Raw genomic sequence first — 27,284 nt, 5'->3', positions numbered from 1 at the left:
ACACACACACACACACACACACACACACACACACACACACACACACACACACACACACACACACACACACACACACACACACACACACACACACACACACACACACACACACACACACACACATATATATATACTGTACAGTCGGTAGAGGGCGCTAAACACAAAATTCAAACACTAAATAAAGACAATAACAATGTACATCGTGTTGCCAGGTGCGCGTTTATACTTCAAATGTTTTTAGCTCTTTTTATCTGTCTGAAAATTATAATTTAAAAATCTACATATTAAAGCATGCATTTTTTTGCATTTTTAATCGACATGTTCTCTTATAATTATATCAATCATTTAATTCTTAACATGATCCGGATATGTTGTCAAAGTATATCATATAACGGTGTGTATTTATTCATAATTTATAATACCAAATCTTTATTTATGACGAAGTGTGTAATAATACAAGATTAGTGAGTGAAGATTTGATTAGATAATTGAAGTCAAGGAGGGTGTGTGTTTTTGGATGTACAGTATGTGTATATGGATCTATGTATATACATTTTATGTTTCAGACAGACCTGGCAACCCTGACTCAGCTAGGCTTGACAGGAATGATGTTGCTGGTCTGTAAACGCAAAAACTGTCATCTCTGTGCAAACATGGAAGTCCAACACTAATTCGCTTTTTGTAGCTATTTCCAAGATGAATTATATATTTGAATAATATGCTGGTGTTAAATCAATATGAGGTAAGATTTGGAGCAGAAGAATATGCTAATTAGCCGCCGAAGCTAACTAGCTAGCTATCAAGCAAGCTGTAGCTAAAGCTAACACCATGAAGGGTGATAGAATTAATTACTATTAAATGGCACATTTTTAGGGTTTTTATTATTTAATTTTTGCCGATAATGTTGACACCAACCTTTAGTTACCTTATCTTGGCTAGCAAAGCTATAGTTGTTTACATGTGTTGTTTACAACAAACAAAATAAGCTCGAATCATGGTTCATAATAAAAAAAAACAATGTAAAAACATTAGATTTGATTTTGTAATAGACTGTCATTCTGATGTTATTTATTTACGATATATGATTGACATTTTTCTGTTTGCTATGTATTGGATATTGATACGATTCCAATGACATCAGGAAACGAGTCGACACCGAGTCGACACATCAGGGGCGTGATACTGACATGTGTTTTATATTATACTGATACTGATAATTATACCCAGTAGCAGAACAAAACTGGACGCGATGCTGGAATACTTTCCTGGATCGGACACCAATCATACATAGTTTCACAGATTATAGTTTATAGATTATAGTATTTTGAATATAATCAAATGTTTATAATGTTAACACAATATTTTGTGTGTGTAAACCCAGGTGTAACCAGCGATATGGAATACGATGAGAGACTTGCACGCTTTCGCCAGGGTCACATCAACCCGTTTGACAGGAGTGAAAGTAATGGCACCTCAGACAGAAAGGATCCTCCTAAACAGGGTGAGTCTGCAGCTTTGTGACCCAGGAGGTGAAAGGGCACCGGGCATTGTGTATCATAGTCCGAGTGTGACTTCTATGTCTACACCTGCCTAAACAAAAAAACAAGGATCAAATCTGGCTTATGTCTGCAGCCATAGTTTTTTTCCCCTCAATCCTAATTCTTTATAAAACCACACCTATTCTCTCAGAGTTGATGGTCTCCATTGTCATTAACTCATCCATTCTATCAGAGTTCTATCCATCTATCCATCCATCCAGTCCTTCCATCCCAACAGTTTTGCCGAAGAACCTCACCAGTGTGTTTTGGACAGGTGTCCGCATACTTTTGGTCATGCAGATTATTTTCTACCCCCTCTGTCCTGCATATCTATTATGCACATGCTATCTCTGGTTTACGATTTATTTTAGCTATCTGTTATTGTCCAGTCTTGTTTCTGCTGATTCTGTTACCATTTATTATATTTTAGGTCCGCTGATGTGCCGACGAGGCTGTTCGCTGTATCAGGGTTAGAAGGATGTGAGAGAAGGATAGAGAAGAGAGACATGAAACAGGAACAGCGTGATTGAAACAGGAACAGCAGAACTTCCCACAGCTCTTCATTTCGCCTGGTTAGACATGTAGCTTATATAAAGACTATATCAGACTGTTAAATGAACTGGAGCTGCTAAATGAACTGAAGCTGAAGGTGCTGTAGTGACTGAATTGTAAAGCGACTGTCGGAATTTAAAACCATGCTGTGCTGTGAAGTGTATGCAGGTAAAAAATTCAGCTCCTATGAAACAAATCAGTGATAACTTCATAGCTATGATTATATGATTATAGCAGAGACGTAGAAAACCTGAGGCATTGCATTTTATCCTGGTCAGTACTTTCATCTGTGTCTGTTAGGCGTGCGTGATTACCGCTGACTAGTACTGACACTTTTTGTACCCGTACTGAGAATACACAAAAAGCTCTTTACACAAAACCTGTTTATAATGGAAGTCTAACGGCTTAAATCCTTTAAGTGCTAATTCTTCAAACAGCTACGGATGTGGAAGCTTCACTGCTCTGGAGAAAAGCTCTGGAGTGCCATCGTGATAATATACTGATTATTTATCATGAGTTTTCTAAGAGGCTTATTTCTTGCTTATTGCTTTAACGTTATTGCGATTTACGGATAACAAAGTTTTATTATTGTTTTATTATTTTGGATGCTTTCTTTCGCTAGAAATTGTCAAACAGCAAGACTAAAAGATTCAGATGGCAAACAGCAAGCTTTATCGTGCATAAAACATTGCTGTATTGTCACCGTGTAAGGATTAAAACACGTCACTTGAAGCAAAGGACCCAGTCGAAGTTCCTATAGCAGCACATCTTAAAGGGCATAATTCTTCTTACTGTATGTTACTGCTATGTACCAACAATTACATTTTTATTACCCATTTATTCTCCCGTTTAATGTTTAACAGAACAGCCATAAAAAATATATTAAAACTAAATAAACTTTTGAAACTAAATAAAAATTCAGTCCATCACAGGGCTCAAGTCTTCTGTCCTGAAGGAGGAAATCTGTTACAAAGTCCTGACACTGGAGACTCCTTCTTTAACGAGCTATCAACAATTACGTACTGTTTCTCGTTCAATAAAAACACGTCTGTTCATCTTATTCGTTTTTAGCCTTAGTACAAGTCTCTGTCACTGAGGTTTAATACTGAAACTAGAACAAATGTGTTAATATAATTCAGAGTCGCTGTGGTCTGAATGATTTACACCTTTTCGAGTTGTTGCTTTCTTCCCTGCCGTCGCTGAGGTAATCTCTAAGTCACGTCATTGTCACATGCTCCGGCTTTTGCATGAGGTTTATGTAAGAGGCTGTGTTGATTGGGAAAGAGAGAGTGCTGCTGCAGTGGCCATTGATTTCTACAGCTAAAGAATGAACAGAGGATTAGTTTGTGTGTATAAATTAACGGCTGTAACATTGTGCTTTCACAGAGGTGAGACCGGAGATCTTCTCCACCGAAACCAAAAGCCAAAACTCAGACCGGACCATGGACCTAGGGCTGGCCGAGGACCATTTCTCACGACCTGTGGTAAAGTTATTTATTGATTTGCACTAATGCTTGTGACGAAATGGGTTCTTGATACATATTATGGTTCTGCTTTCTTTTAAAAAGCAGGAAACCGTTTCTGTGTTTCAGTGCATGTGGTGTTCCAGCTCTGAGTCATACTGATTTTCCTGCAGACTCAGCGTTTGAAAGTTAAAATGAAAAAAAAAAAAATCGAAGCTGTTTTTGTGTTTTATAGACTGGTTAATGATCCATGATGGATTTGACCGTACGTGCCTTTTTTAAGCATGCTGTTTCTCAGCTCAAAGGTTGACTTGATTATAAATCCCAGTTAGTTAGTGTGTGTTTAGTGTTTGTGGGTTGTGCAAAATAAAATAAAAAACTTATGTTAAATAAGTAATGATGATCAAGTATCAGTATTAACATTAAAAAAAACAACTCTGTTTTAGCAAATGTCTATATTTCTATATGTCACACCACAAGTTGTCTTGTTGGGACAATGTAATAAATTTGCTCATTCTAATTTTTCATGCCTATAGATTTGATTATGGCGCAGATTTATCGTGGAAGTGTTTTTTCAAACTTGAGCAACATCACACATTTATTTAGTTCATTCTCAAGAACAGATTAGAAGCCTTTATTTTGTCACATCTACATTACAGCACAGTGAAATTCTTTCTTAATATATTCCAACTTTAGAGGTTGGGGTCAGAGCACAGGGTCAGACTGTCACATCCAGGGAAGGAAGGAGGCAGACCCGTACACAGGATAGCTTCAAATGAATGGGGTTTAATAAATGATAAAGACAAAGACAGTACATCACGAGAACTAAAACAATACAGATAACGACACTTAACAATGACTAAGGCTAACATAACTAAACGTAAGTAATGATTTCTCGCTGCCGTTGGCAACGCGGCTCACTTTTATACATGAAAGACAATGATGACACAATTAGGATCAGGTGTGGAGACAGGGAGGAGCAGAGGAAGGCGGGGCAGACACGTGACAACAACAATAACAAACACACATGGCCGAAAGTCTGGCCTGATCCCTGACACAGCATCACAAGAGCACAGAGGGTTAAGGGCCTTGCTCGAGGGCCCAACAGTGGCAGCTTAGCAGTGCTGGGGCTTGAACCCTGATAAACATCCCAGAGCTTTAACCACTTGTTCCAATACTGCCCTCTTTTTTTTTTTGTATAAATTAATATATAAAATAGAATTTCTATCCTAAATAAATAACTTATTTACATGTTTAATTAATTACGTTTTAGTCGGTTCTTTGCGATTAAAAGCCGGTGATCTGCACTTCTAAAACATTCGCCTTCAGCAAAACAGCATAGAATTGAAACGGATTTGCATTGTTATAGCGTTATAGTTTGTTTTCTGTTTTCACCAGTGTGAAATAATGCAAAAGTATTTCCATGATAGGAAAATTGTAAATAAAAATAAAGTCAAGTTGAATGACTATATTGAGCTTCAAGGGGAATTTGGGGGTGAATAAGAGTAGTCATTGATGCTTGTTACCTGTTAATATCTTGGATACTGATGTTGTGCATGTTTTTTTTTATTATTTTAAATCTACTTCTTCATTTCTTTCTCTTTTTTTTAAATGGCAAAAAAAATCTATAGATCCAGATCTAAATGGATCGTCACACAACCTTAACATTTGTTCTTTCTTCAGGGTTCTTTTGTGGCATCAGACATTGAGCAGCTGAAGCAGGCTATAGAGGAGTGTAAGAAACTGATTTTGGAGCTGCCAGAACATTCTGAGAGACAGAAGGACACCGTGGCCAAACTCATCCACCTTCGTCTCAAACTTCAGGAGCTGAAGGTACGACGCAGCCAAAGGTGTTTCCAAACACCAGGGCTCGTGTTCATAAAGACTCTCAGAATGATCTCGGTGAGCTCCTAATTTAGATAAAACATATCTAAGTATGAATCTTATCTTCAGAGTGATTCAGGTCTCAGAGCAACTCTGAACAAGGAAAATGCAACAACTTTTATCTTAGAGAGGAGGCGGGGCTTAACCTGTTACCAGGTGACACGTTCTTTTGAAGACTGTGATAGGTTGTCTAATAAAAAAGGAGTGCTTTTAAAATCTGCTCTATTACAGTATAATCCTTTACTTTGTCTCTATGTTAAGATATTTGTTGTGTAGGGATTACGTTTGTGACCCATCATATTAGAGATGTACTAACATCTGTATGTTATAAATGTAATGTAAATGTAAACATATCAGACACAGAGCAGAAATGTCATAGAGACAAATTATATGATTTATGTCGCTACGGCATTTCAGCTCTGTTTCAGAGATGTTAGTGTATCTAGTTTATCCATAGCAGCCAAAACAAAACAAAACAAACAAAAAAAATAAATAAATAAATATATATATATATATATATACGTATATATATATATATATATATATATATATATATATATATATATATATATATATATATATATATATATATATATATATATATATAGTGTGTGTGTGTGTGTTTGTGTGTGTGATTTCTGCTCTGTGTCTGAGATGTTATCTCTAATGTGATTGGTCACACAATGAATCCCCACACAATCTAATCTGTATCAGCTTATTAACTCACTATCGTTATTAAATACAATATTTCATTGCTTTCAGCCATTTTCTCCTCTGATAAACTCTTAATCCTCCTCCTTTCTCCTAACACTTTCTGACCTTATGAGCTCTTTTAAGGGTTGATGCTTTATGAATAACTTTTATCTTTGCTCAGATCTTCTCTTTCATTTCAATGCTCACGTTTCTAAAGATTTTCTTAGAATTTCGTCACTAGGAGAAACTCTTCACACTGAGAATTTTCATGAATACGGTCCCTGGTTTTTATTTAATCGGCTAATACTGTATTTTCTCCATAGTAGTGTTATAACGGTTATTGCTATAATAAATGTCGTATAATTATAGGACCCGGAAGAAGATGAGCCCAACCTGCGCATCCTGCTGGAGCATCGCTTCTCTAAAGAGAAGAGCAAGAGCGTGAAACAGACATGTGACAAGTGCAGCACCATCATCTGGGGTCTTATTCAGACCTGGTACACGTGTACAGGTCAGATTATTTCCTAATCCTTCTACGTTCAGCTCGGAAGAATGCCGAGAAGAAAGACGTGCACATCAATTGATAAGTCTCAGGATGGCAGGTTTTCCAACAGCTACGATTGCATGCAAATGCATGTAGCAGATAAAAAACACGCTGTCATTAGAGCGTTGCAAACTGCCTCTGGAAGCAACATCAGCCCAAGAAGTGTGAATCAGAGTCAGGTTTCAGTGAGCTAGATAGGAGCTGCTAATAAACCCTGGTCTGCATAGTACAAACAGAACAGTCAATGGTCATGTGCTCCTTGATGGTGTGACATCAGCATTTTTTAAAAATAGGATTTTAAAAGGTTTTGAGGGTGTTTAGGTTTGTTTTCCGTAAACCAACATGCCTTTTTCTGTGAGGATGCAAATAAACATTATGATTCCTAAAATATTTATATACATACTAGACTACATAAATAATTTGTACCTTATTATACTTTATCAGGTTTATTTTTAAAAGCATGGATTACTTTGCAACGTTTGAGTCATTTTATAAAGTGTGTACTTTAGTTCTGTGGCTTTTTTTTTTTTTTTTTGCTTTACAAAAGAAACCAAAAACAGGGCACAAAGCCTTTTTACCGACTACGTAGCATCTCGTGGTGCCTGAAAGCACTGGTTGCTAGGCAACACGGCCATCCGGTCGCATTTCTTTTCCCATAATGAGGCGAGACCTAAACGCTAAACGTGACCCTATCATTAGGCTTTATTTTTACAGGATATAGAGGATGTTTCTCCTCTATAACTCTCTTACTCTGTCTGTGTATTAACTCTAAACATCTTCTTGCATTCGTTCACCACAGGTTGTTATTACCGTTGCCACAGCAAGTGCATGAATCTCATCACAAAGCCGTGCGTGAGGTCTAAAGTGAGCCACCAGTCGGAATACAAACTAAACATCTGCCCAGAGAACGGCCTGGACAAACAGGATTACAGATGTGCAGAGTGCCGAGCTCAGATCTCGCTCAGTGAGTGTTCGTGCCATGGCAGTGTCACAGGAAGTTATCACAGCTTTTAGATGTACTTTGGTGATGTGTTAACTAGCGGATTAATACTTTTTAATATTTTGGTGAGATTATGACCCTGAAGATGACCAAACTATCATTTCATATCACATCATATCATGATATAGTCTATATTAAGCAACATGAAAAAAGTCAGACTTTTGTTTATTAATAATCTTGCGTATTGTATCCGTCATCTCAGAGAGTTTCTCTTCGCCACCGTTGCCTCTGGCTTGCTCATTAGGGATAAATATACGTTCAAATTTTGTCATTTTTATTCTCAGTTTTTATATTGCTGTAAAGCCGCTTTGAGACGGTGTCCATTGTTAAAAATGCTATACAGATAAAACCGAATTGAATCGAGGCAGCACCTCGTCTACACTGGTCCTACTTGGTTTTGTAGGATTGTTATAACATCTGGCTACATAACTTATGTCACTTTTAGAACGATGTCACAATTTGTATTTTATTAAATGTCTCTTGAAAATAAATTCTTGCATACTTAAAAAAATTCCTTTTTCACAAACGTGGTTTAAGTTTGTTCTGTGTTTTATCCTGTAGGAGGCGTCCCGAGCGAGGCGAGGCAGTGCGACTATACGGGACAGTACTACTGCAGCAGCTGCCACTGGAACGACACCTCCATCATCCCTGCACGTGTCATTCACAACTGGGAATTTGAGCCCAAAAAGGTAACGTATCAACCCAATAAATAACGTATATAAACGTATAACAGTTGATTATTTGTCTAGGGCTGCATGATTCAACGTCTTCAATATGTATTATTCATATTGTATCACGTTACCAATGATAACAGATTAAAGGTATTAAAGAGCATGTCATTTTTTTTTTATCCCTTTATAGTTATATTTCTTGTCCTGTGGAATGTTTGTGTAACATGTTCATTCCCTCCCTCCTCATCATTTTTCTTTTGCTTGAAGACTTGAAATGTCACAAACAAACTTATCCTAAAGACGTCCCTTTAGTTTAAAACACTGACCGCATTCGGCTACACACCCTTATCCGGAGCGACTTATATTTTATACAAATGAGGGTTCAGGGCCTTGCTCAGGGGCCCAGCAGTGACTACTTGGTGGACTTGGGATTTGAACTCACAACCTTCTGATTGGTAATCCAACATCTTAAGCACTAGGTGATAACATTTGGAACCCTGCTTCATCTATTACAGCACATCCACACACTCCTTACACAGACAATGCAGATAGACTTACACTTCCTGTTTGGGACGTTGTTCTAAACCTTCTTCGCTTCACTGTGTGTAGGTGTGTCGATCATCCATGCGTTATCTGGCTCTTATGATCTCCCGACCTGTGCTGAAGCTAAAGGAGGTAAACCCGCTGCTCTTTAACTTCGTAGAGGAGCTGGTGGAAATCAGGGTGAGATTTCTTGCACTGCTGTTTATTATTTATTTATTTGTCTACTATGTGCTGCAAGTCTCATTTTGGTTTGATTTTATTTTCCTAATGCTAGAAGCTACGCCAGGATATATTACTGATGAAGCCCTACTTTATTACCTGTAAAGAAGCCATGGAAGCCAGACTGCTCCTGCAGGTACGGGGCTTTAATGGGGATGATGGGGTTTTTACTTGACTGTAATATGACTAAGATGATAAAGGAGCAGTTGTCATCTTCAACCCTATTAATTTGGTCCAGTAAGTTTATCTGCATGGGCTTTACAACAGGACTAAACTCGGCAGGTAGGTGAGACACGTCAGCAGGAGTTCGTAGAAGTAAGGAAAACTGCTTCATCTGAACTAAAACAAAAATAATAATCTTTTGTGCATCACAGCTCGAATCCTGATGCTTCAAAAAAATCTAGAGGGAGTGAAAGAGGGGCGGTAGTAAGAGGGAGGGGTGGAAGGAGCGAGCAGGTAGAGCAAGGGAGTAGAGAGAGAAAGAGAGAGAGTAGAGAAAAGAGGAAGAGATAGAGAGAGGGGGTAGAGACGGAGTAGAAAGGTAGAAAAAGAAAGATGGAGAGAGAGGTGAGAGAGAGAGGGAGGGAGCAGAGTGAAAGAGAGAAAAATGGAGAGAAGGAGGAGTGAGATGTTGCTGGAATCCAGATGTTGCCACGGTTGTAATCCGTGGCTATGTGTTGGGAGGGACAACATTTCTCTCTTCCTGTTAATCATAGCAACAGTAAGCAGTCACATGTTTCTGTGGGATAACAAGAAAAACCTTTTTTCATTAACACTTAAAACGCTGACACGTGCATCGTGAACGTACTTCCCTGCTGCGTTGTATTTTTCTTTCATCAGTGCGACGCAGTCGTTCTGCACTGAAACGCGAGCCGCGTTCTGGATCGTGGTCGAAACCAAAGAATTTTACTGGAGAAGCTGCATTCAACTTGAAAACATGAAGCATTACTGTTAAATAATGAAGAGTAAAAACGTTAATATGACTATTTACAGTTCAAGTGTCCATGAAGGAAAGTCGTGTGAAAGAGTTTAGGGTGGTGAAGCGACAGAGACACCTCAGTATCACGTGATACGAATACATCTATTTCTTCTCAGTTATTGTATGATCATTCATTTTTCCTGATTTTCCCCCCAGTATGACTTTCCTGATAGCATTAAAAACGCTGACTCGTGTACAGTAGCATGGAAGCAAGTTGGATTCCACGTACATGTAGCAACGGTGCCCCCTTTAGGTGCTGAAAAGAACTGAAGAGTTAATCATGATTTCAGAGATGTCACGCTTGCCTGTCTTCAAAACTTGAGAGCCCTGATATTATCTTAGGGTATACAATTAATTTATTTATACTCTTATTTTGGTGACTTGGAGCTGCGGTAATGAACCCAATTTCCGCCGGAGATTAATAAAGTATTCTGACATTTCTGTCCTGATGCAGCTTCAAGATCGGCAGCACTTTGTGGAGAACGACGACATGTACAGTCTACAGGACCTGATCGACATCTCCAGCGGCCGGCTCAGCTGCTCTCTCACCGAGATTCACACCACCTTCGCCAAGCACATTAAACTCGACTGTGAGGTGAGATCATGTGAATATTATACCGCTAATCGTTCAGCTCAAAAATAAAAGTGCTGTACGAATACAGATCGCTAAAACCAACACCCAGAGCCGCTCTTGCCTTCTTTTCAGCGATGCCAAGCCAAAGGATTTGTGTGTGAGCTGTGTAAGGAGGGGGATATTCTCTTCCCGTTCGACAGCCATACCTCAGTGTGCCACGACTGCGCTGCTGTTTTCCACAGGTCAGGCTCCAACGATTCACTCCATCACCGGCATTACATGGATCTGCCTTCTGAGTCAAACATCAGTAAAAAAAAATTTTTGATCAGATATCTCTTTCTGATTACTATAAAATCATACATATTTTGGTGTCAGCCAGCTCAACATCTTGTCCCATGATGTCCCATAAGGGGGTAAAGAGACGGAGTCGAGAAAAGAGAAAGAGATGAGAGAAAGATAGAGAGAGGGAGGAGAGAGAAAGGGAGTAGAGAAACTAGAAAGAGAGGGAGAGAGAAAGAGAGGGAGTAGAGTGACAGGGAATAGGAAAAAAGAGAAAGAATGAGAAAAATAGAGTGTGGGAGGAGAGAAAAAGGAAATAGAGAAAAGAGAAGGAGGGAGGAGAGAAAGAGTTAGAGATCGTCAATGTGACGTGATGCTCACTCTTAACACTGGTCATTACATTATGATGTTTTTATTAATCCAAAAATGACTTATTACTCTCTCATCAGGGACTGTTACTATGACAACTCTACAACGTGTCCACGATGCGCCCGGATGACCGAGCGGAAGCAGGACGAGCTGGCGGAGCTTTAGAGATGCAGGACAGTTGCAGGAGCTAACAGACTTTCACTGTGACACCAATACAGTCAGTGTTAAGACTGGTATTGTGAGCATGCGTTTATTACTGACACATTCCTGGTGTTCAGTCTGCTTTTCTGTATCGGCTCTTTCTTATTCTCCCGTGCTTTGGGTGTCCTACTCGCGTCTTTGTACAGTAACACTACAGAACCGGTGAAGGCAGGAGAGACACTGAAGGACGTGCGGTTGAAGTTAACTAGAGGATAGAAAACAGAACACTATGAGTGTTACAAAAATTTTAACAGATTCAGCACTGATTTCCTATTTAAAAAATCCTCTCCCATAATTTAATGAATGAGAGTTTTAGGGTGCTCCCACCCCCCACCCCCATTCAAAGTCTGTTTGAAGCCAGCTGGGAGACTTTAGCTGCTTGTGTCATGTAGCATACTGGTGGAACGTCCTGACCAGTAAACGCCACTTACGACCTGATCAATCAATTAAAACAAATACATTTCTTTCCTGAAATGTTGAAGTGGTGTGTTTTGCCCTTCTTGCCTAATGCTGCTGAAATATTTCCACAAATCCGCTTATATTCTTTGGCTAACAAGTCTAATTTGTTGAGCGAATCTGTTCTTCCATGTTAGTTTACCTTTCTTTCGCCACATCTTGCAACCTGATTGGTCAGGAGGTAACAAAGCACTTCATTTTAATTTACACTTCCCCAAAAATGCTACATGGTGACATCGTAAGTGGTCAAAAAGTGTGAAAGCACCCTTTATATAAGCTCCTTTGTTATAGTACAGTATAATATATTTCTGTATCTATCTCTGCATTGTAGTTCCTGGGAGCTAGCAGGATTTGGTGTGATGTGATGTGAAGGAGAAACGGATTTCTCTATGCCAAGCGTTTAGCAAAATCCCGATATATACATTCAGCCCATTTTAGGTTCAATTGAAAGGCAGTTAAAGTGAAAGAGGAAGAGGAGGAAAGGAGGAGTAAAACACCTCTGTACACGACTACGTGTACGTCTCTACGACACTCGGTTATCAGTATGCTCTGGTTTGCAGATGCAGGTGATGCCTCAGAATGGATTGAAATGGTTTATGCACTCTTTATTATTTGTTCTAAAATAATATGGAATATGCTGTGTTATCTTTTAGCATGCCACTTGTCTTTTTTTCATGCTGTGCTATAACAGACATTGTGGTGTCAAGTGTTGTGAAGTTATTGTCTTCTGTGCAATGTAACGTGATGAAGAACACGAGCGAAATAAATGACTACATCGTCTGCCTTTGTCATTATTTTTACTGACATTTTACGACATGTATAACAAACATCCTGCTCAAGGAGACATGTATGTTTAAGCAGCAAGTGGAGTAGGATGCAGATTTTTTAAAAATTATTTTCAAACATTAGAAACACTTTTTTTGCACACACATTTAATCTCTCTCTTTTTTATTGTCCATCGGTATGAAGTAACCCAAAGTGTTTTAACATACAAGACAATTTTGTGCCTTCCTCTTGTTATTCGGCAAATAATCAGAATCAGAAAGATCTTTATTAACAGGTATGTTTTCACATACGAGGAATTTGTTCTTGTACAGTTCAGTTGTCCAAAAACTTGATTTTGGGATTAGACGAAGTCTTTTTTAATGCATATAAGACTAAAGATTTTACAAAAATGCTGATGATGTTTATTAACAAAAATAAATGAATTACAAGCATATTATTTTTTCTCTCTCTGTATACATAAAGATTTATATATATTTAACTTATTTGTTTTATAGAGAAATACTATTTTATTATTATTATTATTATTGCTGTTATTATGATTGTTTTTATTATTATTATTATTGTTGTTGTTGTTATGTTTAGTAAAGGTCATGAAAGAAAATAAACAAACAAGCTCATCATTAGTAATTAATTGTGATCAGGTTTAAATGTATTAAATATTTCATGTCCTGCACTAAAGAGTTATTAAACATTAATGAATTTATTTATTTATAACAGAAGTTTGATTGATTATTTATTTATTTATTTATCTATTTATTTTAACATTAATGAAAGCTTTGCCTCTGTTGCTGAAGGCGTGACGTCACGTGACCAAACCGTTGTTTAAAATGGCCGCTGATTGGTTACCCAAAACCTCTCCGTGAGCCTATCACAGTCGACAAGTTCTTTATTTTCATAGGACCCCTGGTTGCGACTGACTAAATGTAACTGAAATGGATGCTTAATATAAACGTATTAATTGTACTGTATTTGACTCGCTGTAAGACACCGTTAATAATCCGGAACAGCTCCTCTGTGCGACGTGATTAATCAGTTAGTAGCTGTAATGCTGTTGATGTGTACGTTTGTTTATTTTGATCAGGCAGCACAGGGTCACCACGCTCGAGTCTGTTGTTTTTATCTCCTTTCAGTTTTCTCTAAACTTTTTATTTCTGCTGCTGTAAAATGAGTCTGATGTTAAAGTCGATGTGTAAAAACTGCTGTAAGTCAGGATGGAAGAGCTGGAGACGACAATACAGCGTGTTTAACTCGAGTTCAGTGTTAAAGTACACGGTGAGTTTGGTTTGTTGTTGTTTCCATTAGGCTCCGCCCACTTTCCGGGCTACAAACTTTTTATAAAATAACCACTCTTTACAAAATACAAAGATAATAATAATATGAAATAAAAATAAAGTCTACCACTTTATTTAATTTATTTTATATCAATTATAACTGGTAAAATAACTAGTCATATAATTATCAATTACAAATAATGTTTAATATTAAATATAATATATATAATTTCTATATATTTTATACTAAATAGAACTGTATATTATATAAATATAATCTGCCTAGATATGTATTATTTATTATTTATAATCTGTTGTCTGTAGCTGCTTGTACACTCAGCCTGTTGATTGAGATTCTTTAGATTTGTTGTTATAAAAATTATAAATAAAAATACAATGATTTTTAAAGTCAGTAGATGATGGTTGGGATTTATTTCATATGAAATGTAAAATATATATATGTATATGTATGTATATGTATATTTTAAACACTCAAACCTTGCATTTCTTAACAGAGTTTTTCATTGAATCCAGTGAAATTAAGAATGGAATTGTTGCTCTTACAATCACGTGTTTTCTCCAGCAAACCACCAAAAGGTATTTTGATGTAAAGGTATTATTTTAGTCATTCTGCATTTATGACACTGTAGCTATAAATTTACTATAAATTCTCCTGCACAGGATTTGAGAAGTTCTTTCCAAAGAGATCAGCAACAGAACCCAGAGGTAAATCGGTCTCAGATTTGATTCGTGTTCAATTAAATATTCAGCTTAATACAAACTGTATACGATCGATAACACAGTTTTAGACTCTGTTGAATGTTGTTATTAATGTGGTTATAGTTATATAGTTCATTTATGTTATTGTTTATAGTTATTTTTTTTTCTTTTATGACAACATCATGACTGACGGATTTATGTTTTGTGGTTTATCCGAAATTGTTTCATGGACTTTTAATAACAATTAAATGTAATTTTAATAGGATAAATACATTAATGAACACTTTAAATATTCTTATTGGAGATGGATGGCGTACAAGAGGAATAAAACTCTTGTACTTATTGGAAAATAATGAACTTTTGGTTTCTTGCAGAAACTGTTCTCGCAGTAAGGAGTATTTTCCTTTAACAGCAAACCTCCAAGTGTTATATGTCTCTGTGTCTCACACATATTGTGATTTTATTATTTTTAAATGTTGATGTGTGAAAGAGAGCAAGTTGTATGTGATTTTGACTCTCCAGAGAAATCCAGTGACCCGGAATCCCAAAGAAAGAGCGGTGGAGCAGGAACAGGCGGTGGTGAGAAGAAGGAAGATGGCAGTTGGTGGTCTCGCATCCTACGAGTAAATATCCTTCTTTTTCTTTGTGTAATAAGGATGAATGTTTTTGAATAACATTTTAAAAACTATAAATTTCCTGCATAAATGCTAAATAATAAAAGGTAGTTTGATGCCGATGCTGATGATTTACGTCTTCAGGGAATAGAAAGAGACTTAAGTAGATATTTTGCAGCTTGCAGTCTCTTATCAAACGTCCTGTTTTTTTATTATTTGTTCCAACAAACAAATCTGATAAAGCCTTAACCTTCTGATTATTTAACAGAGAGGCGTCCCTTGGGATGAGAAGCATTTCTGGAACGTCCTTTTTACAGGATCTGGGATGCTGGCTACTTTTCTTTATTTATACTTCCGAAATAGAGGAAGAGAGATATCGTGGAGGGAGTTTGTTCATTACTACCTCGCTCGAGGCCTGGTGAGAGATGATTTGTTCCAGATTTAACAAAAAAAAAAAGAGTTAAAAAAAAATGGACATGCTGTAGAAATATATTTAGTAAAGAAATCTTTCTCATAGTATTAGCACCCCTGAACATATTTGATTCACCCCCACACTTTCTAGGAACTCTCGCTGCCTTTGACTAGATCAAATAAAGTCAGATTTATTATATTTCTGCATAATTTATTGCCTTTTCGGTAGGGCAGAGGGGAACCACGTGCAACATCTGTAATCTTGTTAAACATTACAGGAAGAGACTCCATGCTGTTATTGTATCCAGGGGTGATGATTCACCCAGTGTTTATTGCAGGGGTGCAAATACTTTTAAAACCAAGAAACCTTTAGTGTCAGTATAAGGCTATACAGCATATCTATGTGTGTACAATATATTTAAGCTCAAAATAACACAGTTTTTAATAATTTTAATCAATCATTCCTGTGTAACAGGAATCAGCCGCAGCAACACGTGTGACACTCGGTGTGTTGATGGATTATGAATAAAGAGAAGGTTTTTGTGCAGGTCGAGAGGCTAGAAGTGGTTAATAAGCAGTATGTCAGAGTGCTTCCTGCTCCCCATGTCAACACGTCAGAGGCGGTGAGTCATCCACAAGGTTTATAAAGAAACAAATCATTATTATACTTTAGATGTGTTGATAAAAATTATGCCTGTGTGTGTAAAAGTTTGTGTTCAAATGTGTTGAAGGTGTCACGAAGTGAAAAAGTCATAAAAAGTGTTTCCTATTTGGAAAAGGGAAAAGTCTGTTTTAGTGTTTATTGAATAAACATTTTTGTGGTCAGTAAATTGCAATAAATGCATGAAGTTTCAAATATGATGCAAAAAAAATCACAATTGTAAATGGTCATCAAAAAAAAAAAAAAGACCCAGTAAAGACTTCATTTTCCAAAAAAAAAAAAAAAATTTGTCAGTTATTTCATATGTCCGGCTTTACAGGACAACATAGAAATCCAAATTGTTCTAAAAACAAGTGAGCATTAAAATCCTTGCGTCACACCCTGAGAGAAGGTCGCCTTATATACCACCGTGGCATGATGTTAACTGGATTTGATTATCACACTATAACATTATACAGATGGACCTCAACCCAGATTCTATGCATACTTTCAAGTCAAATATCTGTTTTCTGTTTCCATCCTGCAGAGTTATGTTTGGTTTAATATCGGCACCGTGGACACGTTCGAGAGGAATCTGGAGCAAGCAGAACGAGAGCTGGGTTTGGATCCACACAGGGTGCAGGTGCTCTACAGCACTGAGAGAGATTGGTGAGTCTTAACAATTAACACTACATCTTAATCAGTTTAACGTTCCACAGGATTTTACGGTAGAGATACACAGCTCTTAAAACGGCCCACTTCCTGATCAGTGTGCTTGAGTCACTGGATCCAGTCTAAAAATTATTATTTCAAATAACAGCACTTCACTGTGGTTTAAAAGTTTTATATTCTTAAACTATATTCATGTTATTACATGGGGAAGTCGTGGCCTAATGGTTAGAGAGTTTGACCCCTAACCCTAAGGTTGTGGGTTCAAGTCTCGGGCCGGTCATGACTGAGGTGCCCTTGCCCCCCCCGCAGCATAAATGGCTGCCCACTGCTGTATGTGTTCACGGTGTGTGTGTGTTCACTGCCATTGCACTTTGGATGAGTTAAATGCAGAGAAAGAATTCTGAGTGTGGGTTACCGTACTTAGCCGAATGTCACTTCACTTCACATAGATTTTATTATTATTATTATTATTATTATTATTATTAATAATAATAATAATAATAATAATAATAATAATAATAATAATAATAATAATAAATAATGACAGTGTATGTTTTTATCCATTTCTAATTACACCTAATGTTGTAAAATGTCCCCAAAACAAGTCCTCCGTCTTTGGAGACATGACTGTTAGAAAGCACTGACACCGGAGACTCCTTCCATAAATGTTAAATAAACGTCTCCTTAAAGAATCTTCACCAGTCCTTGTGTAAACTGGTACCATTGAAACCATTATGTATTAGAACGAGAGCTGCTGTGGTAGAAAATGTTGGCCAGTCAGATTTGAGAATTTTATATATTCAGTACAAATTAATTCTTAATTATTTAACTGGGTAGGTATTGTTTGCAATTGTATTTATTTATAGTAATTCTATAATTGTGTGTGCTGTAGTTAAGCTAGCATTTTCTTGTAATTTAGTGTATAGTACTGAACACAGCATGTGTAACATGTTCATTAAGCTGACAGACTTTAAAAAGTTAACACCTCTTTTTGTCCAGGAATTTCCTCGTGATTTTGCTCCCGTTCGTCGCACTGCTCGGTTTGCTGACGTTCAGGTCGAGGCAGTGGAAGTCTGCAGGATGGCAGCGTGGAAGAGGAAGCAGTATGCTTAGAATGACCGAGTCCAAAGCGAAGATGATCAGAGACAGCATTAACGTCAGGCTGAAGGATGTTGCCGGCTGTGAAGAAGCCAAGTTGGAGATTTTGGAGTTTGTCAGTTTCCTGAAGAAGCCCAAACAGTACCAGGACCTCGGTGCCAAAATCCCAAAGGTACACTGCGTCACGATGTGTAATGACGGGTTGTACGTTTGTGTCCTTATACGTTTATTTTCCATCACTTTCAAGCAATTGAAATTGTTCATTTGACACACTGTCAATGATGTAAGGATCACAGGTGTGTGTTTAAAGAAAAATTAAAGAATAACAGGAGCGAAAATCGGCTCAGCCAATCAGAATCAAGGATTTTTTTTAAATTAATTAATCTGTCTTAAATTAAACCCAGATTAATTAATAAAAAATTCTTGATTCTGATTGGCTGAGCCGGGTTTTGCTCCTGTTGTAGAAAAAGTTATAAAATTATAAAATTATAGTTAAGCTTTTCTTCTCATTCTTCATTGGCAATGACTTGCTCAATGATGTCATTACAGGGTGCGTTGTTATCGGGTCCACCCGGAACAGGAAAGACTCTGCTAGCCAAAGCGACTGCAGGCGAAGCTGGAGTTCCCTTCATAACTGTCAACGGCTCGGAGTTTCAGGAGATGTTTGTCGGTGTAGGAGCAGCCCGGGTGAGAGCTGTACCTTTTTATAATAACAAAGCCTTGAAAATCAGTTCATCATTCAGGATTTCATAAACTGTGCGATTGAGCAGCAGCGATTCGTCTACAGTCGAGCAATAAAACAGTTTTAAGTCTGACGAGACTCCTGTGACAGAAAACTTTAACATTATTGACACTGGAGACTCCTTCTATACAGAAAGCTTCAGTACTGACATAATATAATGTTCGATGTAAAGTCAAGGTCAAGGGTGCCAATATTTTGCCTCATCTGAACCGTGTCCTGGATATGGAGTTTTATTGCCTTTTGTAAGTCACAGTGCCAGCGTTACTGATCTGTCTAATTATTAGCACGTTTCTTGAAACTCTGTAGGTGAGGGACACGTTTGCGCTGGCCAGAAGACACGCCCCCTGTATCCTCTTCATCGATGAGATCGATGCCATGGGCAGGAAGAGGGGTCGAGGGCACTTTGGTGGGCAGAGCGAGCAGGAGAACACGCTTAACCAGCTGCTGGTGGAAATGGACGGTATGTTTGAGCGGATTATAAAGCAGGGGTTAGTGATGTGTAGGTCAGTCACAACCTGCCCTCTTTCACCCTCACTGTACCTGGAGCTTCTGTTACTGCACCTCACAGATCTGATGGATTTTTATTCTCCTTCTTTATTCCCTCGATTTAAGTCCTTAATTTTTTCCCCCTTGACTATTTATATCTTTTCTTTTTATTTCATTCTTTTCATCTATTTGAGTCCTCACTTCTATTCTGTTTCTTTATTTATGATATTGTTATTTTTCTTTATTTAAATGATCCACTTCTGTTTTATTTTATTTCGTTTTGTATTCTATTCCAAACCTTTCTTATGTTCTCTTTTATTCCATTTCTTTGTTTACGTTGTTCAACTATTTTCCCCCTATTTTATCTCATTCTGTTATATACTTTATTCTGTTTCTGTATTTAAACTCGTTGATTCTGTTTTTTTTCTCTTAATATTCTGCTCTAATTTATTCTGTTTTTGTCTTCGGCCAATCCTCTTTCTTTCTTTCTTTCTTTCTTTCTTTCTTTCTTTCTTTCTTTCTTTCTTTTTAACATTTCTTTCTTTCTAACATTTCTTTTTTTTCTTTCTCTCCTTCTTTCTTTCTTTCTTTCTTTCTTTCTTTCTTTCTTTCTTTCTTTCTTTCTTTCTTTCTTTCTTTCTTTCTTTCTTTCTTTATTCAAATTCCCTTCCTTGTTCTGTTTTTTTATAATCAATGTTTTTTACTCTATTTAATTAATTATTTTTCATTTGTATTCGTATTCTTTATTTAAACTCTATTTCTTTCTTTATTCTATTCTGCTCTGTTTCATTCTGATAGATTTTTATATCCTTATTTAACCTCCTCTATTATAGTTTCTTCTTTTTTTCTTTATTATTTTCAAATCTTTTATCTATCTATCTATCTATCTATCTATCTATCTATCTATCTATCTATCTATCTATCTATCTATCTATCTATCTATTAAACTTTTATTTAACTTTTATTTTAAACCCTTGCACTTCTTTATTCTCTATATTGTTTTGTGGATCTCGTGTGTCAGACGTGTCAAACACCGGTCACAAGCTTATACACTCTTTCTCTGGGCTGAATTTTTGTACACTGGAACCTGATTGGCTGTTGTATGTTATGACACAATAACACTCGTGTACGACTTTACTTCTGCATTTCCAGTGAGATTTTTAATTTCCTGTTTATTAGAAGAAGGCAGCAAAACTCTCTGCAGCAATCAAAAGTTCTGAAGTGTTGTTTCCAGATTATTTATACAGTAGGGATCTGGAAATAAAGATTTTTACCCTTCATGATATACAGTATTATTTCCTTATCATGATATTGAATGCATAATTCTGCAAAATTCTGTCGGTGACTTTGAGTGATAATGAGTCTGTTTGTTTTTTCCAGGCTTTAACAGCAGCACCAACGTTGTGGTTCTGGCCGCCACCAACCGCGTGGATGTTTTAGATCCGGCACTTTTAAGACCCGGACGGTTCGACAGGCAGATTTACGTAGGTATGAAATCTCTTTCTTATCTTCGCAAACTAGTGTCTGCTTTCAAAAGAACGAGATGGCCGGATAAAGTACCGAACCCCATGCAAACATTCACCAAAATCCAGATCAGTTACCATGACAACATTGCAAACAAACTATGTACAGTTAAGCTCTATCCAGTCTAATGTTGAATATAAGTGATGATTTTTTTTTTTATTTTAAGTCAAACTGGCATTATATCATCTTTTTACATGAAAAGATTTTTTTTCTTTTAATCATTTTTTTAGATTAAAACATTTTAAGAAAGCTTCAGTACAATAAACTGTAATTTCACAATTTTGATAAATTTAACACACTTTTAGAGTCTTCTTAGTTTTCAGGTGAAATTACAGGTTAAGTTATAGACTTGATGGAATATTAAATTCATTTAATAAATGATAAACAGCTGATTAACGATAAGAGTTCGGATTTTGAAGACTAAGACATGGAGCTTAAAATCTAAAGTGGTGTTCAAGTTTAAATAATAAATGTAATGTTATTAAAGAAAGCAAAAAATGAAGCCTGTATATATTTAATATTATTTTTATTTGTTTGTTTGTTTGTTTGTTTGTTTATTAATTTTTATTATTTATTATTTTTTTTCCCTTATTTCCAGCCATGACTGATTTATGGGTGTCAGATTTTCCATGACTTCACTCTGTCTGAAATCTCTTTTCTGAGATTTTTTTTCTTTTGCATTCGTGGGATTTGCCTTATTTAACTCTGGCCCCGGTTTAGGATTTTGCAAGCTTTGTTTCTGGAAGCGACGCCTTGCTTTCGATACGTTTATAAAGACAGTAATAACTTTCGGCTTCTCCAGAAACACTCGTGCTTTGTGTGTGAGTTTTCCTGGCAAACGTCCGTCCCTCTCGTCCATGTTCGTCTGATTGAAGAAGCAATGCGCTACAGCTGTATTATGTCAGCAGGGATTGCTGTCGTGGTGTTGGAACTGATTTATCTCTCGTTGCAGAGAGCTTTTCCCCACTTTAACACAGCTGGCTCAGTGGAACATTCCTGTTACGGACATGGAAAATGGAGGGAGAGTGTGTGAGAGAATAAAGGGAGAGTGCGGGAGGTAGCGAAAGTACATCTGCTATTCCTGGAGGAGTTTTATAAACACTGGAGATCTTGTGGGCTTCGGAGCAAATGCTTCTCATCATCTTCATCTGGGTGGTATAAAATCCCCTCCCTCCTTTTTTTTTTCTCTCCTCTTTCCTTTTCTCACCACTTCTCCTTATCCTCCTCCTCCTCCTCCTCCTTTTCTTCCTCTGCCTCTTCGGCGCCTGTCTTTCCAACACAGGACCGCCTGATATTAAAGGCAGGGCTTCCATCTTTAAAGTGCACATGAGGCCACTGAAGCTGGAAGCCAGTTTGACCTCAGATCATCTGGCAAGGAAACTGGCTGCTCTTACACCTGGTTTCACAGGTAAGAATAAATCACAGAGCTTTTATTTACTCCACATGTTTAATGATTTTTTTTTCTTTTATAGTTATTTGTTTTATATATTTGAATATATGTATAGAGTTTTTTTTGTGTGTGTGATTTTTTTATAATTTTATATTATCTTACTTTTTTTTTAATTCTTAAATATTAATTTATTTCTTTACTTCCTGTTATTACCACCAACACACAGCTTTGGAACTTAAGAAACTTTTAGAAACATGCGCACAATTTACTGAATTGGATTTAGAAAATAGAATTGTTTATATGATTTGTATAAAGCAATGTTTTTTTTTGAATCGCGAAAGCATTGTTTTATATTATTAAATTAACTACAAACATAAGTACTGCGAAGCTCGATAAACAAAAGAAAAAAGAATCAAACAAACCACAATTTCCATGTCGTCAAAAACATTTTTATTGTATAAAAAAAAAAGCTTAGAAGAAAAAAATCTGTTAAGAATATGGTCTAATTTTGAATATAATAAAAGATTCTCCTTAAAAAAAGAGCCTGGTATTCTTCATGATAAAACTGCACTAATTAACCTAATAAATATGTAAATATTCATTCGATATAATAATGTTTTATTAAAGATCACATGGTGCAAACTTCATCAGCATGTGTAAAGAAATTCTGAAAAAGTAAAGAAGCTTCGAAAAACAATAAAGTGAAATATTTCTGTGTATAAAAACAGATTATAAAGGGCAATAAAAAAATATATATTTTAATATGTATTTTTTAATGTGTATTTTTATAAATGTTATATATAATATAAAATATGTGTGTGTGTGTGTGTGTGTGTAATATATATATATATATATATATATATATATATATATATATATACATTGTTTTTTATGAATAAACCTTTGAATTCTAGATTTATTGGTACACTGTACTAGAATTATTCACAATTCTTGAAAATTCAGAAACTCTTTTATTAGATATCAGTGTCGGTGTTTAAGCACGTTATGAAGGTTATGAAAGAAAAACATCTGTTTTTCAGGAGCCGACATTGCGAACGTCTGTAACGAAGCAGCTCTCATCGCCGCACGTCACCTACACCCGGCTGTGACCTCCAAACACTTCGAGCAAGCTGTCGAGAGGGTGATCGGAGGCCTGGAAAAGAAGACGAGGGTTCTGCAGCCTGCCGAAAAAACCACCGTGGCTTACCACGAGGCCGGACATGCTGTCGTAGGCTGGTTTCTGGAGCACGCAGACCCTCTGCTGAAGGTAAACACACACTGCGTGAAGCTCTTTCTTTTCTCATTAGTCTTTGATGAATCAACAGATCGTCCAGCGAAGTCTCTGTGATGAGCTGTTACTATAGAAACGAGCGAATAAGTCTGCGGCGATTTGAATTCTTGCCAAACTTCTAGCGTCAGAGCCGCTATTAGCAAAAACATTTAAAATTAAAATTATAAACTTCAGAGGAGATTCATCTACACTCTCTCTGATCTTCTTGTGCAGTTGTCCATCATTCCTCGAGGAAAAGGCCTTGGCTACGTGCAGTACCAGCCTAAGGAGCAGTACTTGTTCACACGTGAGCAGCTTTTCGACAGGATGTGCGTGATGCTCGGAGGGCGTGTGGCGGAGCAGGTGTTTTTTGGCAGGATCACCACAGGAGCTCAGGACGATCTGAGAAAAGTCACCCAGTCTGCATATGCTCAGGTAACCACTACCTCGCTCGGCTCCCAGTTCAGTTTGAAATGGAGTTTATTTTTTTCTGCAGCATGTTTATTTTTTTTTTTTCTCTCTATCTCACCCACAGATCATGCAGTTCGGGATGAGCGAGTCAGAGGGGCAAATGGCATTTGATTTGCCAAAGCAGGGCGAGCCGGTGTTAGAGAAGCCTTACAGCGAGGCCACTGCTGAGCTCATAGACCAGGAAGTGCGTTCCCTTATTAGCAAAGCCTTCGAGAGAACGCATCGTCTCATCACCGAGAAACGAGAGCTGGTGGAGAAGGTAAGAAGCCGTGGATCTCCTCGATCGAGATCAATCCGCCTGCCAATAAAGTATCTCGTTATCATTATGTCCTTCTGCCGTCTCTTATAGCTAACTGCTAGCTTTTGGTCCGGGGTTTTGTTTTGCATCGTCTAATTCTCAACAGTCCCCGAAAACATCCCGTTACCATAGCAACCATGACGATCCTCATCCGTATAATCAAATTCAGCTGTCGAAGGAACGCTGTGTGTTTTGAGATTATTGTAGCACGTGGTTTCATTGAGTCATTAAGTATAACCTACCTCTGTCCCAGGTGGGGAAGCGTCTCCTAAAGAACGAAGTCCTGGACAAAGCGGACATGTTGGAACTGTTGGGCCCGAGGCCGTGTGTAGAGAAATGCACCTACGAGGAGTTTGTGGAGGAAACCGGCAGCATGGACGAGGACACGAGTCTGCCCGAGGGACTAAAGGACTGGGACAAGAACAGTGACCCGTCTCAGGGTAAAGACTCCTCACAGCAGCACAGAGAGTTTATATATCTGTAGCAGGGACGGAACTCTGTGGAGCTGGAAACCACAAAAACGAGTGCCGGTGCAATCAGAGGATCACTTCATTTTAAGGTGTTTTAAGGTGTTTGCTTTAATGTCCTGTGATAGGGAGAAGTGTTTCCCTGACCAAGATGCAGACTTGAGAAGAAGGTCCTACCAGAAGGATCCTGTCAGAACCTTCATCTTTACCTTCAAATGTGGATGAAGATCTCAGAACAAGGAAGATTAGCGCAGAACTAGCATGAATTAAAAACAGCACAATCTGAGACCTAATCCATTTTTCTGTGAACTTTCTGTGAATCTTTTTTATATTGTTCCCTGTGACAAAGTTTGTCCATCCTGCCCCTAACGTAAGATCGGAAATAACAAGCATTCGTCTGGAATATAATTAGCGGACTAAATATAAATGCATTACTGTAGCTAGACCACTCAAGGAATAAAATCTACAGGAAGCATTTTTTTGGTTGCCACGGAAACCTTCTTACTGGGCAATAAGAAGCTATTAAGAAGCTAATAAGAAGTCATGAATAGGGTAAGATTAAGGGAAATAAATAAGATTTTTATTTTATTATTACGACAAAAAAGTCGTCGGATAATGTTTAGCCTGTGAGTTGTTTATTTTTAACTCTTCATCTTCCTCCTGAGCCTTCAGTAAACGTTCTGTTCTACACTTCACTCCTCAGCGGGAAAATGACTGAGTTGAAGCAGGACTGTTACATTTTGGTTGCGACCGGTTACATTTCTGGTGCTTTATATCTGTAAGTTTACAAAATCAGACCACGTGACCACCTGAATGGAGTCGGTGGAAGGGTTTAGAGATGCCACATTTGTTTGTGAAAAATTGACCTTCTGAATGATCGTTAGGATGGGTCGTCTAAAGAATCTGCAAAATGTTAATAATTAAAAACAAATTACAATTTTCAATTTTTTTACATTTTTTTCCTAATCTTATTTGTTTCATTCAATCCTGTCCTTCAGTCGCTACAAATGCTAAATGTTTCCCAGAAGGCAAAATAACAACAATTAACCGTTCTCTAAATGCATCGTGCTGCCTCCTTCACCAGAGAATGTTTGCCTCTCATGTGAAAAGATGGATCTCAGGACAGTCGCTGAGGAAAAGGGGTCTAATACGTACAGCAGCTGAAGGATTTTAATGAAGAACAGAAAACTCTTGGTTGATCTTCCAGGTATAAAGAAACAGGATTAAAAATGGAGCGTGTGTAAACATCTGAACTGGTTTATTTGTGCAGATTCGGTTGTTATTGTGTCTTGTGTTCTGTACAGTATGTAAACGTCTGTTATGTGAATCTGCTTATTCAGGGCAGGACGAAATAAATATAATAATGTTTATGATCCTTCTTAATTATTTTTGTAATGGTTAAGATTTTGCAGATTCCTGACCAAATAAATGCAACAACAAAAAAAAAATCCTACCTGTGTCCCAACCAGGCTGCATTCCCACCTCATGCCTGGCGTTCCCGGCTCTAAATTCACCAGGAATTTGAAGATGATTATATGAATGATGTCATTTAAAAAAAAATGCTCTCATTATTTCATCCCGAGTTAATTTACACCAGGAATTTCGAAACCACATTAGATCGATCGGGATGCAAACTTTGAGCTGATGTTTAAGTCGTATGTCGTAACAGCTTTTCTGGTTTTGTAAATAAATTGTACGTAAAAATAGATTTTTTTTCAATTTAAGAGGGATTTGAACTTTTGTACTCAACTGTATGCTTTTTAAATTGTGTATTTGTTTATTTTCCGATTCTGCTGAAACACCGGACGGTTTTCGGGAGCGGTTTGTGTGAACGTTGTTGTGTGTCCAACATACTGTAATGTTCATGTTTAAAAAAAAAAACAACAAAACTCTAATTTAATTATGACGTCATTGTACCGTCAGACTGCAGCTGTTCCTGATTTATCCTACGTACTGAACACTGATTTGATCTGATGTTAGTTTCTGAAGCCAGGACAAATGTCAGATGTGTTCTTTCTGTCCGTTTGTCTTTATTTCTTAGTTGACATTTAAAATGACATTTATACTTGAATTCATAAATTAAACAGATTTGAAATTTTAGTTTTGAAAATTGTCTTGTTGTTGAGCTTCGAGACAACTGGACACTTATACAGATGTAAAGTGTAAAACAGCTGTAAGGTCAGTGATGTAATATGAGGAACCCAATGCATTAAAACAATATGACAAAATGATAATTTTTTTCTTAATTCGAGCTTAAAGCTGACTACGGGCAAACTACTCATACATTCATGTTTGTCATCAGTAACGATGTCTAAACATCACACCTACATACATACATACATACATACATTGTCTTTTTGATAAGAGCAGATTTTAACGTATAAAACAAAACGTCGTTTCCACGACCTTTAAAGGTGCCGTAAGCGATTTTTAAGGAGCAAAATTCTTCTGTAAACTTT

General features: G+C 37.2%; 2 protein-coding genes across 7 annotated transcripts; both read left to right on the top strand.

Annotated features, from left to right (window-relative positions):
- Positions 1–578: 578 nt before the first annotated feature.
- Positions 579–12,745, top strand: def8 (differentially expressed in FDCP 8 homolog). Of its 4 annotated transcripts, none has more exons than XM_027159333.2 (12): positions 579–742; positions 1,382–1,501; positions 3,477–3,574; positions 5,237–5,386; positions 6,500–6,641; positions 7,474–7,638; positions 8,236–8,363; positions 8,955–9,068; positions 9,163–9,243; positions 10,541–10,681; positions 10,793–10,902; positions 11,389–12,745. In XM_027159333.2, the coding sequence occupies exons 2-12, from the start codon at positions 1,396–1,398 to the stop codon at positions 11,471–11,473; spliced, it is 1,320 nt and encodes a 439-aa protein (XP_027015134.1). In that variant the 5' UTR covers positions 579–742; positions 1,382–1,395; the 3' UTR covers positions 11,474–12,745. The 4 variants fall into 4 exon arrangements, 3 of the variants coding, with proteins under 3 accessions (XP_027015134.1, XP_027015136.1, XP_027015135.1); XM_027159335.2 differs by lacking the exon at positions 579–742 and adding an exon at positions 1,969–2,110; XR_003442508.2 differs by lacking the exons at positions 10,793–10,902; positions 11,389–12,745 and adding an exon at positions 10,243–10,429.
- Positions 12,746–13,609: 864 nt separating this feature from the next.
- Positions 13,610–26,198, top strand: LOC113650794 (AFG3-like protein 1). Of its 3 annotated transcripts, XM_027159330.2 has the most exons (16): positions 13,610–14,023; positions 14,538–14,619; positions 14,704–14,748; positions 15,265–15,365; positions 15,625–15,774; positions 16,316–16,390; positions 16,955–17,076; positions 18,079–18,349; positions 18,727–18,864; positions 19,226–19,379; positions 20,786–20,893; positions 22,212–22,337; positions 23,360–23,586; positions 23,824–24,024; positions 24,125–24,319; positions 24,612–26,198. In XM_027159330.2, exons 1-16 carry the CDS (start codon positions 13,916–13,918, stop codon positions 24,840–24,842), a joined length of 2,334 nt encoding a protein of 777 aa, XP_027015131.2. In that variant the 5' UTR covers positions 13,610–13,915; the 3' UTR covers positions 24,843–26,198. The 3 variants fall into 3 exon arrangements, with proteins under 3 accessions (XP_027015131.2, XP_047678473.1, XP_047678474.1); XM_047822517.1 differs by lacking the exon at positions 15,625–15,774; XM_047822518.1 differs by lacking the exons at positions 13,610–14,023; positions 14,538–14,619; positions 14,704–14,748; positions 15,265–15,365 and having other exon boundaries at positions 15,649–15,774; positions 16,243–16,390.
- Positions 26,199–27,284: the final 1,086 nt, after the last annotated feature.

The sequence above is a fragment of the Tachysurus fulvidraco genome, chromosome 13 (assembly GCF_022655615.1).
Source record: "Tachysurus fulvidraco isolate hzauxx_2018 chromosome 13, HZAU_PFXX_2.0, whole genome shotgun sequence".
NCBI lineage: Eukaryota > Metazoa > Chordata > Actinopteri > Siluriformes > Bagridae > Tachysurus > Tachysurus fulvidraco.
The sequence above is the reverse complement of the archived record's forward strand: the minus strand, read 5'-3'. Positions and strand labels throughout refer to the sequence as shown.